Here is a 13857-nt window from a genome sequence, read left to right as displayed (position 1 = left end):
TATTTACTCCATGGTTGAATGACGGCTTGTCTGGGTAACAGTAAAGCAGCTGTCAACAACTGAATATTAGTGTTTTACAACTGCTAACATGCGTTTCCCAATACTTGACATACATTTTCAAAACTCTAAACACAGCAACACATTTACCTCATACAAATAGCCAAATAGTTGCAGTAATATCCTGTTCAAAAGTGCATTTTCTTAACTAAATACCAACTCTGCATTTCACAATGCAAAGTTTTCTCTTTATACACCAACTTTGTTAAAACACAGCAAACCTTGTTCAGTATCCAATCATTCTTTCAAACACTAGCACAGATTCTCTATTACTGTACTTCATTTTATTTCATTGATCTACAGTATATGAGCAAAAAAATGTGTATTATAGTAATAGCGTTTCAGCTGCCTTTGTTTTTACAGAACTTTGCATTTTATACAATATTTAAGGTTTTGAAGCTTAGGTTTTCATTTTTGACATGCTGTGTGCAAGCATTTGTAAATAAGATAAAAATGATCCAGAATTTTGTTATTGGATAACCTTGTGTGTACAGAAAATGTAAACATTATATCATTATAACATGTAAAATGACTGCATTTTATGCAAAAACATGAATTGTACTAATTGTATAGCCACTGAAGACTGCTGTTGTGTTTAGAGTTTTGAAAATTTGACTACAGATTTGACAAACGGATGTTAGCAGTTATAAAAAACTGTAAAAGCTGGACGTCATAGTGCAACCTGTTGAGATGTTCCTGCCCTGTGAAAAAGATGTTAGGGATGATTTGAGGTGCGTTATTCCCTGTAGCGTATTGTCTGGATGGAGGGTTACCAAGCCGACCAACACTGAGCCCTGGATGACATCTGTTTGATCAGGATGACCATTAGCTTTTAGTTGTATTAGCTGTATCTGTGTCTCCCAGCCTGCTGTCCTCAGTAAGGGCATTAGCCACATTAGTGTGATGGTAATGTATATGGTGATAAAAACCGAATCACCGACTCTGGGTGCTGGCTTCATACGGCCTCCATCCCTACATGCTTTAAAGAGACTGGAGCATTGATATTCCCGCCTTTTCGGACCACCTTCCTCACTCTTGATTGGGTACCGGGAAGGAAATTATGCTCCCGGGTGACCGTTATGTGCCCCTGATTGGCTTTCGGGATCAGAGAGCTACAGAAGAGTCACTTTAGTTAAGGTAGTGACGGCATTAGAGGGGGAATCTCACACATTCAGTGCTAGCTCAGAGCGATTCAGGGTATTATCTCTTCTTTGCAGGGAGCACAGCACACAAAGCACAGTGTTGCAAAGTTTTGCTGAAATACATTCTGCTCTATGGGCCAATGGACGCTCCATGCTGCATTGTGTAAGTGTTTCAGCTGTGCTGTTAACATAAACATTATGCTTATGCAGCAACAGTGGGGTTGTGTCACACGGTGATGCATGCTGGGTAAGAACTCGGCTGTGTCAAATGGCGGCTTCAGTCAGCAACGGCAGATCTTGTGAATTTGCTGATTTTCAAGGAAATATTTACCACAATAATGAAAACGCTGAACAGGATATGTTTTTGTTTGCTTTTGCATGCTTCTGCAGTCATGGCAACACATGTGATCTCTCAAAGTCTTGGGAACTAGTCTCACATGGTGTTGTTGAGCAGAATGCATTAAAACATTTCAAAGACGTCATATTTTTATAATACTGTGTATATTATGAATTAGTGATGATCAATGATGATTATGATTTTATGATTAATATTTTTAGAATTGACCAATGACCTTCATGGGCTACATTACAACTGTGCTAGCCTCAGTTAGCTGTGGTCTTATTCCTAATGTCTCTTCTTCATTACTCACTCAGGTTCACATACTCATCCGCTGTGGAAAACAACCACCGCAGGCTTCCTGTTGTTTATCAGGATTTTGTTATAGTTGGAACGACCGCTGGAAAGTGTTTCCTGCATTTATAAAGGCAGTTTTGTGTGGTTACAGACATATGGAATATTAACCAGTTTTAATTCCCAAGCACCATGTCTAATCCCAGACCTCATTTCAGTTAACTCTGAAGTGCTGGGTGTCAAAACCGAAGTGGCAATATAAAGACTCCTCAAATATAAAGACTCCTCCAATATAAAGACTCCTCAAATATAAAGACTCCTCCAATATTAACACTTCTTTTGCAGAAGGATTAGCAAAATAGCAAAGCTAACAGTATCATATCTTTATTAGTTTGACTATAAGTTCCTGCATTGCTGTATGTATTACTGTGTATTACTGTTGCTAAAACAAATATTGTTTTCTCATTCTTTGCGGGATTGAAGCTTATTGGAGGCCATTTTTTATTTTTATTCTTATGTTTAATTTTATCTTACTGGGAAACACATTTCACAAAAACAGCCGGCACTGTCTTAAACACTGAAATGTGCAGTAAATAATTTTTCAGTTTAGGGGGTGGGTTATCCTTTAGGCCTCTGAATAAGCCTAACAAACACATAAACTGGTTCCTTCTTCTCAGCCTTTGTGAGGGACAGAAACAACAGCATGCAAAGTCAGGATGTTGCTGTCAGTGTGTGTTTGGGTCTTCTCCCTAAACGGTAACAGTGTGTGACTTGCCTTTTGGAGTCGATTTAGCTAACGCTGACACACACTTTTACCTCATGCACCACTCCATGTTGCTATGATGGTTAGTGTTACCCTGCTAACAGTATCATGCACAGTACATGTATCACTTGTTAAATTAAGTTAAATAAGTAAATATATTTAAATAAATTTAAATGTTAAATTAAGTATATCAGATCAGAATCTTTTATTGGTGAAACCAGATGAGAAGACACTCTCATCTGGTGACAATATAAAAACATCTGTAATTAAGTGACAGGTTAGATCACTGGCGACAGAAAGCACTAAACACTGACGTGCGGTAATACATACGATGGTGTTGCAGAAGAGTAGCTTTAAGTGTGATGTGTTTGAATGTGAGCTTGTTATTATGTCCCTAAGGAGAATGATTTATAACGTCATTAGCCATAAATGTTTTTTTGCTTGTGGTGAGCCTGTTGGTGCCACAGGATGTACGAATACAAATGTGATATATTACGAGGGTCTAAGCAAAACCATACAGAAGTATAGCCAAATCCTGTGTCCCGTGTGCTGTGTTTCAGTTTCATGTGAGAAAGAACAGTGCACTTGCATCTGTAGCCCAGGGGTGGGATGCCCTTAGATACGTGAAAAAATGAAACTGCTCGATGTTAATTTTCTAGCTACCACCAGTTATCAAACTGCAGGGCAGCGTGAAGAATCCTAGCACTTCCTGTGGTGACTTTGTGCAGTTATTGTGCTTCTGGTGTAGACGGCTGGTGCGTGCTGTCCATCTCGGCCTCTCCCGGACGCCCCTCTCTGGTGCTGAGTTTCCGCCTTCCCTCCTAAGTGTGTCAGAGATGTAGGTCACTCATCTTTTTTCTTGTGTTCAGTCAATTCAATTTGGTGGAATGATAAGGAAGTATCAAATTTAAACGCCGCCCAAGAGCTTTGAGGCGAGGCAAAGACACTGGAGTCTGCCATACTTAAAATACCGGCTCCCCCGTGTCACTGTTCCTCGAGAGAGAGCTAGACAGAGCAAGTGCATGGGCCTGTCAGCAAATAGGTTGCTGACAGGCTGAGGCGCAGGAAAAGGCATGTAGCTTATTAATTTGATTCTATTAATTCCAAAAGAGCTTGATGTTGCCATGGCGTAGTGCAGTCAGATGGAGACCTGTTGATTGGTCCACATTGGTCCATTACCTGTTGGATTGACATAGTTGTAGGAAAATCAACATGGAAAAACACAGGATCTTAGAAGAAATGTCTAACTAACTGTAATGCACAAAGGGCTAAGGGCTACTTAGATTGAAATGCACTTGTGTTGGGATTACTTACATGAATCGTGTTTCTCAAGGTGTTTGGATCATATTTCTGGTACAGTTTGGGAGAATCCACAATTATCTTCTCTCCACCTGAGAGTGATCTTCATTCTCTGCTTTTGTGAATCTGTGAATTTTTCATTAGGGTGAGCCATGACCCTTCAAAGAGATTTTGTACAGGTGACATCTTGAAAATGCTTTGATTCTAACAATGGAATTTTGAGAACCTGTGCACCATGGAAAATTATTTTCTATCTTCTTACAATTTTCCTAGTTTCAAAAAAGGACCCCTGGATTCTCGTCAAATGATATACAGTATTATTATAGTAAGGGTGATTTCAGAAACATTCTTAGGTAGAACACTCTTTCATCTGCTTGTATTTCATCAGTGTGTATTATATTTGTAATTGGAGCCCATTTGAGGTGTGTGGGCTACATCTCTGGAACAGTAATATGTTAACCGCTCTTCTCAAACTCTGACAAACATCTATTCCACAAAAACCTGTTACACATGTTCACCCTCTTGCAACAAAATGTGGTGTTCACACACATAAAACATTTGAGTCAGTCTTGTTGCTGGGCTGTGATGTTTAGATGAGATGGATAAGTATGCAATTACAGTATGTACACGATTCAGATGAAACAGATAAAAACAGCTTTAAGAGGACAGACTTTGACCTCAGGGAAATGAAGACTAATCTCTCTTGGTAAGGGAATATAAAAGGGGATGTCTCTCCTAGGCATCGGTCTTAAGCTGACAGATTGGTCTACAAAATGAAGTACCTATCCCCAAGGACGAGGCATGCCGAGCGAATGGGTGTGAGGGACAAGGACGTGCTCCTCCAAAGACGGGGCCGCTTCTAGAACCTTCTCAGCTCCCGGGGCCTCCTGGCATTGACCAATGGACTGAAGGTATCATATTTGTGCCTTTGCCAAAGACATGGAACAGGGCACCTGTAGGCATTCTTCATTCAGAGAGGGTTGTCATGATGGTCTTGTGCTTGAGCAGTGTGGCCCCGCTACGGGAATCAGTCCTCTGTGCACACAGGACTGTTAGCCAGTCAAAGAAAGCTGTACTGGGGCGTGGTGAGCTGTGAGGGAGGGGGCCGTTTCTGCTGGTTATCTTATAGTCCATGGGGCAGCACAGAGTGGGCAGGACTGATAGGTGTTATCAGGAAGGGGCCACCGGTTCAATCTTTTCCCATTCACTGTTCCTGCTGCTCTGTGCTGAGAGGGCGTTACGATGACACAGGCGATGGCACCGGGCCCTTATCTGTCACGGTGAATACACACAAAAGATGGCCGCAAAGCAGCAGGTCAGCTTTATGACTCCTATTGAACGGAGAAAAACGAACACATATGGCTGCGGTGCAGAGACCGAGCCAGAAAACCACAGAAGCTTGAGGCTGTGAGGCTGTGACGCTTTCTTTCCTCCAGAGACCCTGACGCCCTTCTGTGGCTGTGTGCTCCCAGCAGTGAACCAGCAGGGGAAACGTACCCATCATGCTCAGAGGTATTCCACGCAGTCGTGTACCCCCACTTGTTAGCAGCTGATCATGTTGGTTTGCACAGTAGAGCTCACTGCCAAGGACCGAGCGCATGCCATCATTAGCACTCTTGCATAGGTATCACTGTCCCCACATGTAGGATCCTCAGCTGGGTTGCCCTGCACGTTAGATGCTGTGGTACCATCCTTAATGCCAGCCTGCACACATTAGATGAGCTCATTGATTTACTGATGCAACAGATGGAGAACGTCACATCAGCCAGAGAGAATAATTTGTCTCTGGCTGTAAATATGCCAGCGCAGAAATAAACATTTATACTCACCTTTCAGCAGCAGAACAGAGACCTGGAGTTGAGCGTTTGCTCGAGCCTGCGTGTCCTGCGTGTCCTGCGTGTCGGCCATGGAAATGCCTGTCTGTGCAAGAACAGGGAACAGTATGGAATATCTTTCTGTCTGTCTGTCTCTCTCTCGGTCTGTCTGTCTGCGTCTCTGTTCAGGAGTTCATTTGATACCGGCTTTGACAGGGTTTATTTTGGACCTGCAGTGGGTAGGGAGCATGACCACATGTCAAAGCTTTCAGGACTAATATAGTCCTTGATGCATGGCAGCGTTTGCCTACTGTCGGTCAGAGCCAACCTGCCGTCCCCGTGGACCCCACACCACTGTTCCCCTCCTCCACCACATCTGCTACCTCTCTCCAGGGAGGGCAGATTACGCCGGGACGTCCCGTTTCAGCTGAGAATGCTGTTTATTCTGCAGACCTCCAACATGTGCCATGCATAATATTTACATATTGCATTTAAATCTTTAATTCCTTTTACAGCTTTTGGCTGTCGTATCCAGAGCGACTTGCATGTAAATATAAGACATCCGTATGACAGTGCCGTGCTGTGTGGCAGGGCCTCTGTCCAGAACGTGACCAGGCCTCTGAGCAGTACGTAGGACTGGGCTTGCCAGGGCAATATTAATGTGACTTCAATGATGGTGACATCTATTGCTGCTGACTCAGTCTCTGCTGACTGCATCTGATGGGGGTTGATAGATAGCAGCGGTATTGAATCGAATTGATTTGCAGCAATGCCGGGGGAGGAGCGGGGGGGGGGGGGGGGGGTGTTGCATGGGGGTTGCGGGGGGGGCATTACTGTACTGTGATATAACAAAACTGGAGCACTGCGGACTTTCCAGAGACGCGAGTGTGAGTGAATGAGACGCTACGCAGACTTTGGGTTACAGGATTAGAGTCTGTGCAGATACACATGAGGCCCCACCGTCTTCCTCCCACAGTGAGAGACACAGAGAAGCAGCTTCTCGTCAGTCTTCATAAACAGCTCACATTGAATGTAAAAGAGCTAGATCATTTAAATACGCCCAAAGTTGTAATTACTTTGGAATTTGAGCCACAGCCAAAATGGAACGTTCTTGTGTTGATTTAGAATCTCTGTAGTGCATTTGAGCACTGATGCTTATGAATGCCAGCAGGAACCAGGATGTTGACCTAAATGTAGTCCATATCTAAGATAATGAGAGACAGTGTGCGACACACGCACGCACACACACACACACACACACACTCACACACACGCACACACACACACACACACACACACACACACGCACGCACGCACACACACACACACACACACACACACACACACACACACACACACACACACACACTGACACGCACAGACATACACACACACACACACACACACACACACACACACACACACACACACACACACAGTGAGTGCTGAGGTGCTGAGAGCTGCAGGCCTCACTGTGCTCCTCTTTCTCGTGTCACACAGCACGGTGTCTCTTTAAACACACACTTCAAAGAGCTGCTTTTTTAGTGCGGCTGGAAATGCTAACCTTTGACTCAAAGCATCTCCCACCGCAAACAGTGCCAGTTAAATTGATTTGTGACGAGAAGGCCTGCCATTTTATATGTTTCAGTTCACTTCCAGTGGCAAATGAAGACATTTACCAGCCGAGCGTTTAAAGGCAGGGGTTGGGCACGTCTTTGGAGAGAAATGCGATGTGTAATTGGGTGACAATCAGCAAACCATGTGTTAATTTGTCCTCTTCGTTGACTGGATAGTTTTGGGTAATCTGGTGAAATGTGCAGATTGACTTAATTGAGTTTAGATTTGCGGATGCAGGGATGTGGTCTTCAGCGTGAGTCTCTCTCTCTCTCTCTCTCTCTCTCTCTCTCTCTCATGTACACACAACACACAAACAGAGGAATTAATCCAGCAGAGGTCAATCTCCAACACCAGGCAGCTCATTGTAAAAGCCACAACATAAACCTCACACTCCCTTTTCTGTCTTTTGTCCAAGGGTGCTGTACTATTGGGCAGGACAGGTGGAGAGATGAAACAACCGTGCTGCTGTTTCCCTCCTCGTGCAGTGTTATTCTCACCTGTCCTCTGAGATGTCTGCAACCTTCCTACACCTTCAGCGTATTTATGTGATTGATTTAAAGCAGTCAGATTTAACATGTCAGATGCCCTTGAGTGGCCCTGTATGGGGATCACGAATGCCATGTCAGTCATTCCCTTCTAACCAATAAAATGTTTGCAGGCATGTGAAGATTCATTACTGCCTTCCTTTGGGGCATGTTTGCGCAACCAGTTGGAGATCATCCAGTTCTAATGTGCAGTTACACTGTGTTCAGGCATCACTGCAGATTAGATTTGATCTTAACACTAAATCTGGATGTCCCTGTTTTTGCAGAGATGGCAGCTTTACCCATGATTCATTCTGTATATTAATACCAACTGAAGGCACAGTTGATGTTAGGCAGCCTTTCTCTTCGGCTTCTAGCAAAAACAGACTGGATCCATGAGCCGTGAAGATGCAGTGTGATCTTACAGGAGTTAGCCACACGTCAACTGGTTTTGATGTGGGCTCATGTCAATATTGAACAAAAATCTAAAAAGGTGTTTTTCTCATTAGTTTCACTGCGTTACGCTTGGAGTCCTACTGGGTAGCAACAAGAGAAGCCTCATCGTTAGCAACAGCATATTATTATGACAAAATGTTCATTAAAATTCATTAATATTGATCATAATATTGTTCATTAATATTCACTTCTTCTCAGCAGTGAAACTCCTAAAGCCTCAGTTATCCTCTCTCTCTCTCTCTCTCTCTCTCTCTCTCTCTCTCTCTCTCTTCTCTTCATCATTGATCTTTAGAGGTATTGTGATTATAGAGTATCTGCATGGCTTACACACCAGCCTAATCATGCTGAGATTATTTATTAAGATCCCAAATAAGGAGTCGAATTAGTCCAGATTAAGACTAATGTGGGTGGACAGTCCTATAAATTGTACATGTAGGTTGTAGGTTATTTACAAACAAACAAAAAAATGCATGTGAATTACATCTTATGCAAATATGCTAATTAAATTAAGGCTTTGATTTTTGCTTTCAATTAAGTTCAAAGGTAAAGGGCCAAACTAAATCTTGTCACTGTGAGTCAAATGACAGAACTGAGGAATTAAACATATAAACCCAACAATATCATTGCTAGATGTGCACATAGAGTACCAGTACACAACCTAGACAAAAACCTGGGACAAGATAAACCTAGCAAAGGGTTTAAATACACAAATGAACTAAAGAGAAACAGACGTAACCAATAAGTAAAAGGAAAAAAGGAATCAAACCCAGAATAGAACAAAAACAAAGAAACACATGACAGGTAGCCAAGGGAACCAGGATACCAACAGAAGGGAACTGTGGGACTAGATAAGCCTTATTATCTTTGATATCTTTGATATTTACATAAGCCATATAATCATTGCCATGGCCTCTTTGCACAGTTTAGAATGGAATAAGATGGATGGGTATTTGTTTTTCTTTTATTGTCTCCTTCTAATGAAAGCTGCTAGGAAACATGAAATAAGTATTAATTACGTATTTAGTTGTATTAATTTACACAACGCAATCTTCATTCTCAAAAATACTTTTGACCTTTTTGTAAAATATTGGTATTGCCATTGTACCCCTAGATAGAAATACGTGAAACAGTATATTCAAGGCAAATCTGCATGCTGTACACACTCAAAGCCCTGTCTAACATGCACCACTTGATTACACTATACCATATCCTGCAACGATGTAAATTTTTGTTACATATCTAATAAACTGTCAAATACATGAATAATGCCCATTTACATTTTATGACATCATCTTTAGGCGCCTCTTTGTCATCATGTGGATTGTTCATTGGCTTCTGCCCAACAGGCTAAATCACACCAGATTCAAATTCTGTTGCTTCAGCATAAACCTACGATTATGGAATATAACAGCTGTGTGCAATCATAATAGATACAAGGATGCAAGGCAGTGGTGGAGCAGTAGGTGAGGACGCTGGGATGCTGATTGGTTAGGAGGTCCTGAAACCCACCACCCAACCCAGACATCCGGGGTGCAGTGGACTGGCATCACTGGTCCCAAGCCTAATTATTGGGAATGTTGTGTCAGGAAAGGCATATGGCATGAAAACCTTTGGTTTATGTAGTGGTAAAATATTTAGGTTTATGTGTGTTGGGGAGTGAGTGTGGACTATAAATATTGGTTAATGGGGTGAAATTGTGTTAGCAATGCTGAGGATGAACATGGTGTTGGACTCTGAAAGTAAATCGTCAACGATGCCTTTTGAGGACGCGGTGGATGAAGCTTTTGAAAGTAGAAGCTAAAGTCCACGGATCTGGTGGATGAGGTTGAGGACATGGGTGGCAGGTACTTACATGTAGTGGTAAGAGTCAGGGGGGGTCAGGGGGGGTGTGTCTGTCTGCCCCATTCTTTCTTGCACAATTTGGTATTAGAGGCTGTAAATGAGGGTAACTGGAGGAGTGGGTGGGTGTGGATCAAGAGCACAATGAAGATGGCTGAGATGTTCAGTGTTGTAGGTATGTGGAGGACTGGGTAGGTGAGTGGGTGGAGGACCGGGTAGGTGAGTGGGTGGAGGACTGGGTAGGTGAGTGGGTGGAGGACCGGGTAGGTGAGTGGGTGGAGGACTGGATAGGTGAGTGGGTGGAAGACTGGGTAGGTGAGTGGGTGGAGGACTGGGTAGGTGAGTGGGTGGAGGACTGGATAGGTGAGTGGGTGGAAGACTGGGTAGGTGAGTGGGTGGAGGACTGGATAGGTGAGTGGGTGGAGGACTGGGTAGGTGAGTGGGTGGAGGACTGGGTAGGTGAGTGGGTGGAAGACTGGGTAGGTGAGTGGGTGGAGGACTGGGTAGGTGAGTGGGTGGAAGACTGGGTAGGTGAGTGGGTGGAGGACTGGGTAGGTGAGTGAGTGGGTGGAGGACTGGATAGGTGAGTGGGTGGAAGACTGGATAGGTGAGTGGGTGGAGGACTGGGTAGGTGAGTGGGTGGAGGACTGGGTAGGTGAGTGGGTGGAAGACTGGGTAGGTGAGTGGGTGGAGGACTGGATAGGTGAGTGGGTGCAGGACTGGGTAGGTGAGTGGGTGGAGGACTGGATAGGTGAGTGGGTGGAGGACTGGGTAGGTGAGTGGGTGGAGGACTGGATAGGTGAGTGGGTGGAGGACTGGGTAGGTGAGTGGGTGGAAGACTGGGTAGGTGAGTGGGTGGAGGACTGGGTAGGTGAGTGGGTGGAAGACTGGGTAGGTGAGTGGGTGGAAGACTGGGTAGGTGAGTGGGTGGAGGACTGGGTAGGTGAGTGGGTGGAGGACTGGATAGGTGAGTGGGTGGAGGACTGGGTAGGTGAGTGGGTGGAGGACTGGGTAGGTGAGTGGGTGGAAGACTGGGTAGGTGAGTGGGTGGAGGACTGGGTAGGTGAGTGGGTGGAGGACTGGATAGGTGAGTGGGTGGAGGACTGGGTAGGTGGGGGGGGTGGAGGTCTGGGTAGGTGAGTGGGTGGAGGACTGGGTAGGTGAGTGGGTTGTTGTATCGTGTCATTCTATAATGTGGTATATCCAGATGAATCCGGTGGCAGTTAGTGTGGATTAACAGCACCGGTGAGGCTGGGTGTGGCCTTAGTTAAGAGGCAGCTCAAAATGGATCTGCGGAGTTGGGGAATGGTGAGTTTTAGATCAAATCCATGTGGAACTGGTGGCACTAGTGGCACATTAATGGTTCCAGTGAGTCTGGGGAGGGCCAATATGGATTTTACAGGTAAGGAAGTGAATGGCTCCAGGAGGACAGTACAGTTGTGCTTACTATTGACATTAAAACCCAGAAGGAACTGGACCTGCCCTGGACCTGCCCTGGACCTGCCCTGGACCTGCACTGGACATACATCTGTGAGGCTGGGTAAGGCCTTATTCACCAGGGAGGCCAGATTAGGTTTACACTTAAACAGGTGTGTACTTTAAAAGTAAGTATGGAGTGGGGTGGGACCAGGACCCCAGACCTCACTGTAGAGCCATTAGAGTTGTGAAACCCTGATGAAGGGGAGGGGCCTACCTGGTGATGCGTGACGTGAGCGGACTGTGCGTGGTGTCAAGCTCTAATTGGCTGGCATAGGATATTTGACATCTTATCCTGTGTATGATTGGACCTGATTCACTGTGGTGACCCCATGAAGGGGATAGCTGACAGTGGAAAAGGACAGAAGGCCTTACACAAGGAGGGATTTCACATTTGGTCTTTGTGTTTGAGAATACTGTTGAGAGCACTGACTCTTGATTTTGGATTTGCAATTCCTGTGTGGCTCGTAATGTTGCTTAATCTCTCCTTTGTTCATAGAATATTAGCATGATGTGATTGATTCTATGACTAATGTAATTTGTGCTGAAATACTCTATTTTGTTGAAAACATACATTGTTTGTTTTTTACTGTAGGAGACAGAGCTTCTGGACATAGCTTATATCAAGGACGCTAGAGCAGGAAGATTTTCCAGAACACCAAAGGTAAGCTTATTTGAAAGTGTTTTAAAGTCTGGATTTGTACAAAGACACATTGCAGCTTTCCTAAAGAGAGTAATTTATGACATGGGAAGGTCTTCAGGTCTCTTTGGTAAATGTTGAAGCAAATATTTCTTTAAAAAAATGTTTAGACAGGAACATGCTGACAAAACCCAACGCTGACCTTAGCCGTGCCAGGAAATTTTTTGTTAGATCCACAAATTTGTCATCAAAAGCAACATTCTGCCGAGACATAATAAAGAATGTTCACCATAATAGTTTACATATATATTTCCTTTATTTCATTGATTAATACAAAACAATGTAAAAAATTGTTTCCTTATGGTGCACAATGTAAAGGAACATATCTATATTATTATCATCAGAAAACAAAGCAACCCAGTGTCATTGTTGTTGTTGTTATTGTTATAGTTGTTTTGTGTTAGTTTTTTGCTGAGTTTCTGAAAGTTTGTCTTCTTTTTGTCAAAACTTAACACAACCGCTAATGCCACACGTACAACACGCAAAACATCTCACACTTTTGGAAAAAGCAAACACTTCAACCAAAACTCTTTCAACACACAAATATACAGGTTATTTATGCATATTCAGTACATTTACACCATAAAGTAAAACTAAACGACAAGGGGAAGGTTTATTTTGGTTTTACATGAACACTAGATCTCCACGCCAAAAAGAACTCAATAGCAATGGAGAGTTTGGTGGAGGTGAAGCACAATAAATCGTGGCTGTTCAGTGAACCAGTTTTACTTGAGCAGATTGGTGCAAACTTATGTTGTCCCAGACGACAACAACCCTGGACTGTTCTGGTTCATCCCGCTAGTGATGGAGAATGAGTATGTTGTGCTCTGTGTTGAGGAAGGTGATGATGAGCGCAGTGTTGTAGGGACCAAGAGTGGCATGATGAAGAACACCATCGTTCTGGCAAATGGATCCACACATTGTGAGATGCTGCCATACTGCCAGGGACTCTTGACATTGGTACGGTGTCCTATGATGTTCAGTACGGTATTATATACCAGTATGACAGTATGGGATAATGTTGTCAATGCTGTGTGGTACAGGACACTCAGTGTGTGGTACACAGACTATCAGTGAGTGGATGGCAGAGCATACTTGTGCTTATTCATAGCACAGTTATTTCACACCATCACTGGCCCAGTGTGGAGAGCCTCACTGAATGGATGTTGGATGGTCACGTTGTCAGTAATTACAGTATGTGCTGTTGTAGTTGTCGGAAACGTATGCTGTTGTTTGCTCTGACCATATTGACAATGGCTTCTTTTTGTTCTGAGGTGGACTGAGGTGGTCGTCTTTGTCCCTGAACGAAGGGATAGTCTAGTAGTGCAGAAACATGATGTAGTATGTATAGAGGACAGGTCTACTTATCTATTCTCATTTTGAGAATAGGCTCTGATAGGCTCTGTCTAAAGATTTGTAAAAATTAGCTAGAAGTGTTTTCGCATGTGAGGACTGGGTTTGGATTTTGGTAGGAGGGTGTTTTCACATGGTTTTCGGTGTTGAATGTTGTGTTGGTTTTCGGTGTTGAATTTCTAAATA

At 43.7% G+C, this 13857-nt stretch overlaps 1 protein-coding gene and 1 long non-coding RNA gene across 10 annotated transcripts in view; one reads left to right on the top strand and one right to left on the bottom strand.

The window, feature by feature from the left end:
* Positions 1–13857, top strand: part of plcb1l (phospholipase C beta 1-like) — an 85501-nt gene that overhangs the window by 11026 nt on the left and 60618 nt on the right. For 5 of the 8 annotated variants that reach the window (XR_013133158.1, XM_077016784.1, XM_077016788.1 and 2 more), the window contains exon 3: positions 12214–12282. Coding sequence is in view for 6 of the 8 variants with exons in the window: in XM_077016784.1 (XP_076872899.1) it covers positions 12214–12282 (69 nt within the window). In the remaining 2 variants the exon portion in view is untranslated. Of the gene's footprint in view, positions 1–4665; positions 4804–5250; positions 5405–5728; positions 5833–12213; positions 12283–13857 lie in introns of those variants that run through there. The other 3 variants (XM_077016785.1, XM_077016786.1, XM_077016790.1) reach the window with 3 other exon arrangements.
* LOC143522873 (uncharacterized) lies at positions 2326–5878 on the bottom strand. 2 transcript variants are annotated; one of them, XR_013133161.1, is made up of 4 exons: positions 5722–5872; positions 4675–5596; positions 3908–4018; positions 2326–3772 (listed from the first exon to the last, which is right to left on the bottom strand). It is a non-coding gene; the product is annotated as an uncharacterized LOC143522873 (long non-coding RNA). The 2 variants fall into 2 exon arrangements; XR_013133160.1 differs by having other exon boundaries at positions 3908–5596; positions 5722–5878.

Source organism: Brachyhypopomus gauderio, chromosome 9 (genome assembly GCF_052324685.1).
Source record: "Brachyhypopomus gauderio isolate BG-103 chromosome 9, BGAUD_0.2, whole genome shotgun sequence".
NCBI classification, from domain to species: domain Eukaryota; kingdom Metazoa; phylum Chordata; class Actinopteri; order Gymnotiformes; family Hypopomidae; genus Brachyhypopomus; species Brachyhypopomus gauderio.
The sequence above is the reverse complement of the archived record's forward strand: the minus strand, read 5'-3'. Positions and strand labels throughout refer to the sequence as shown.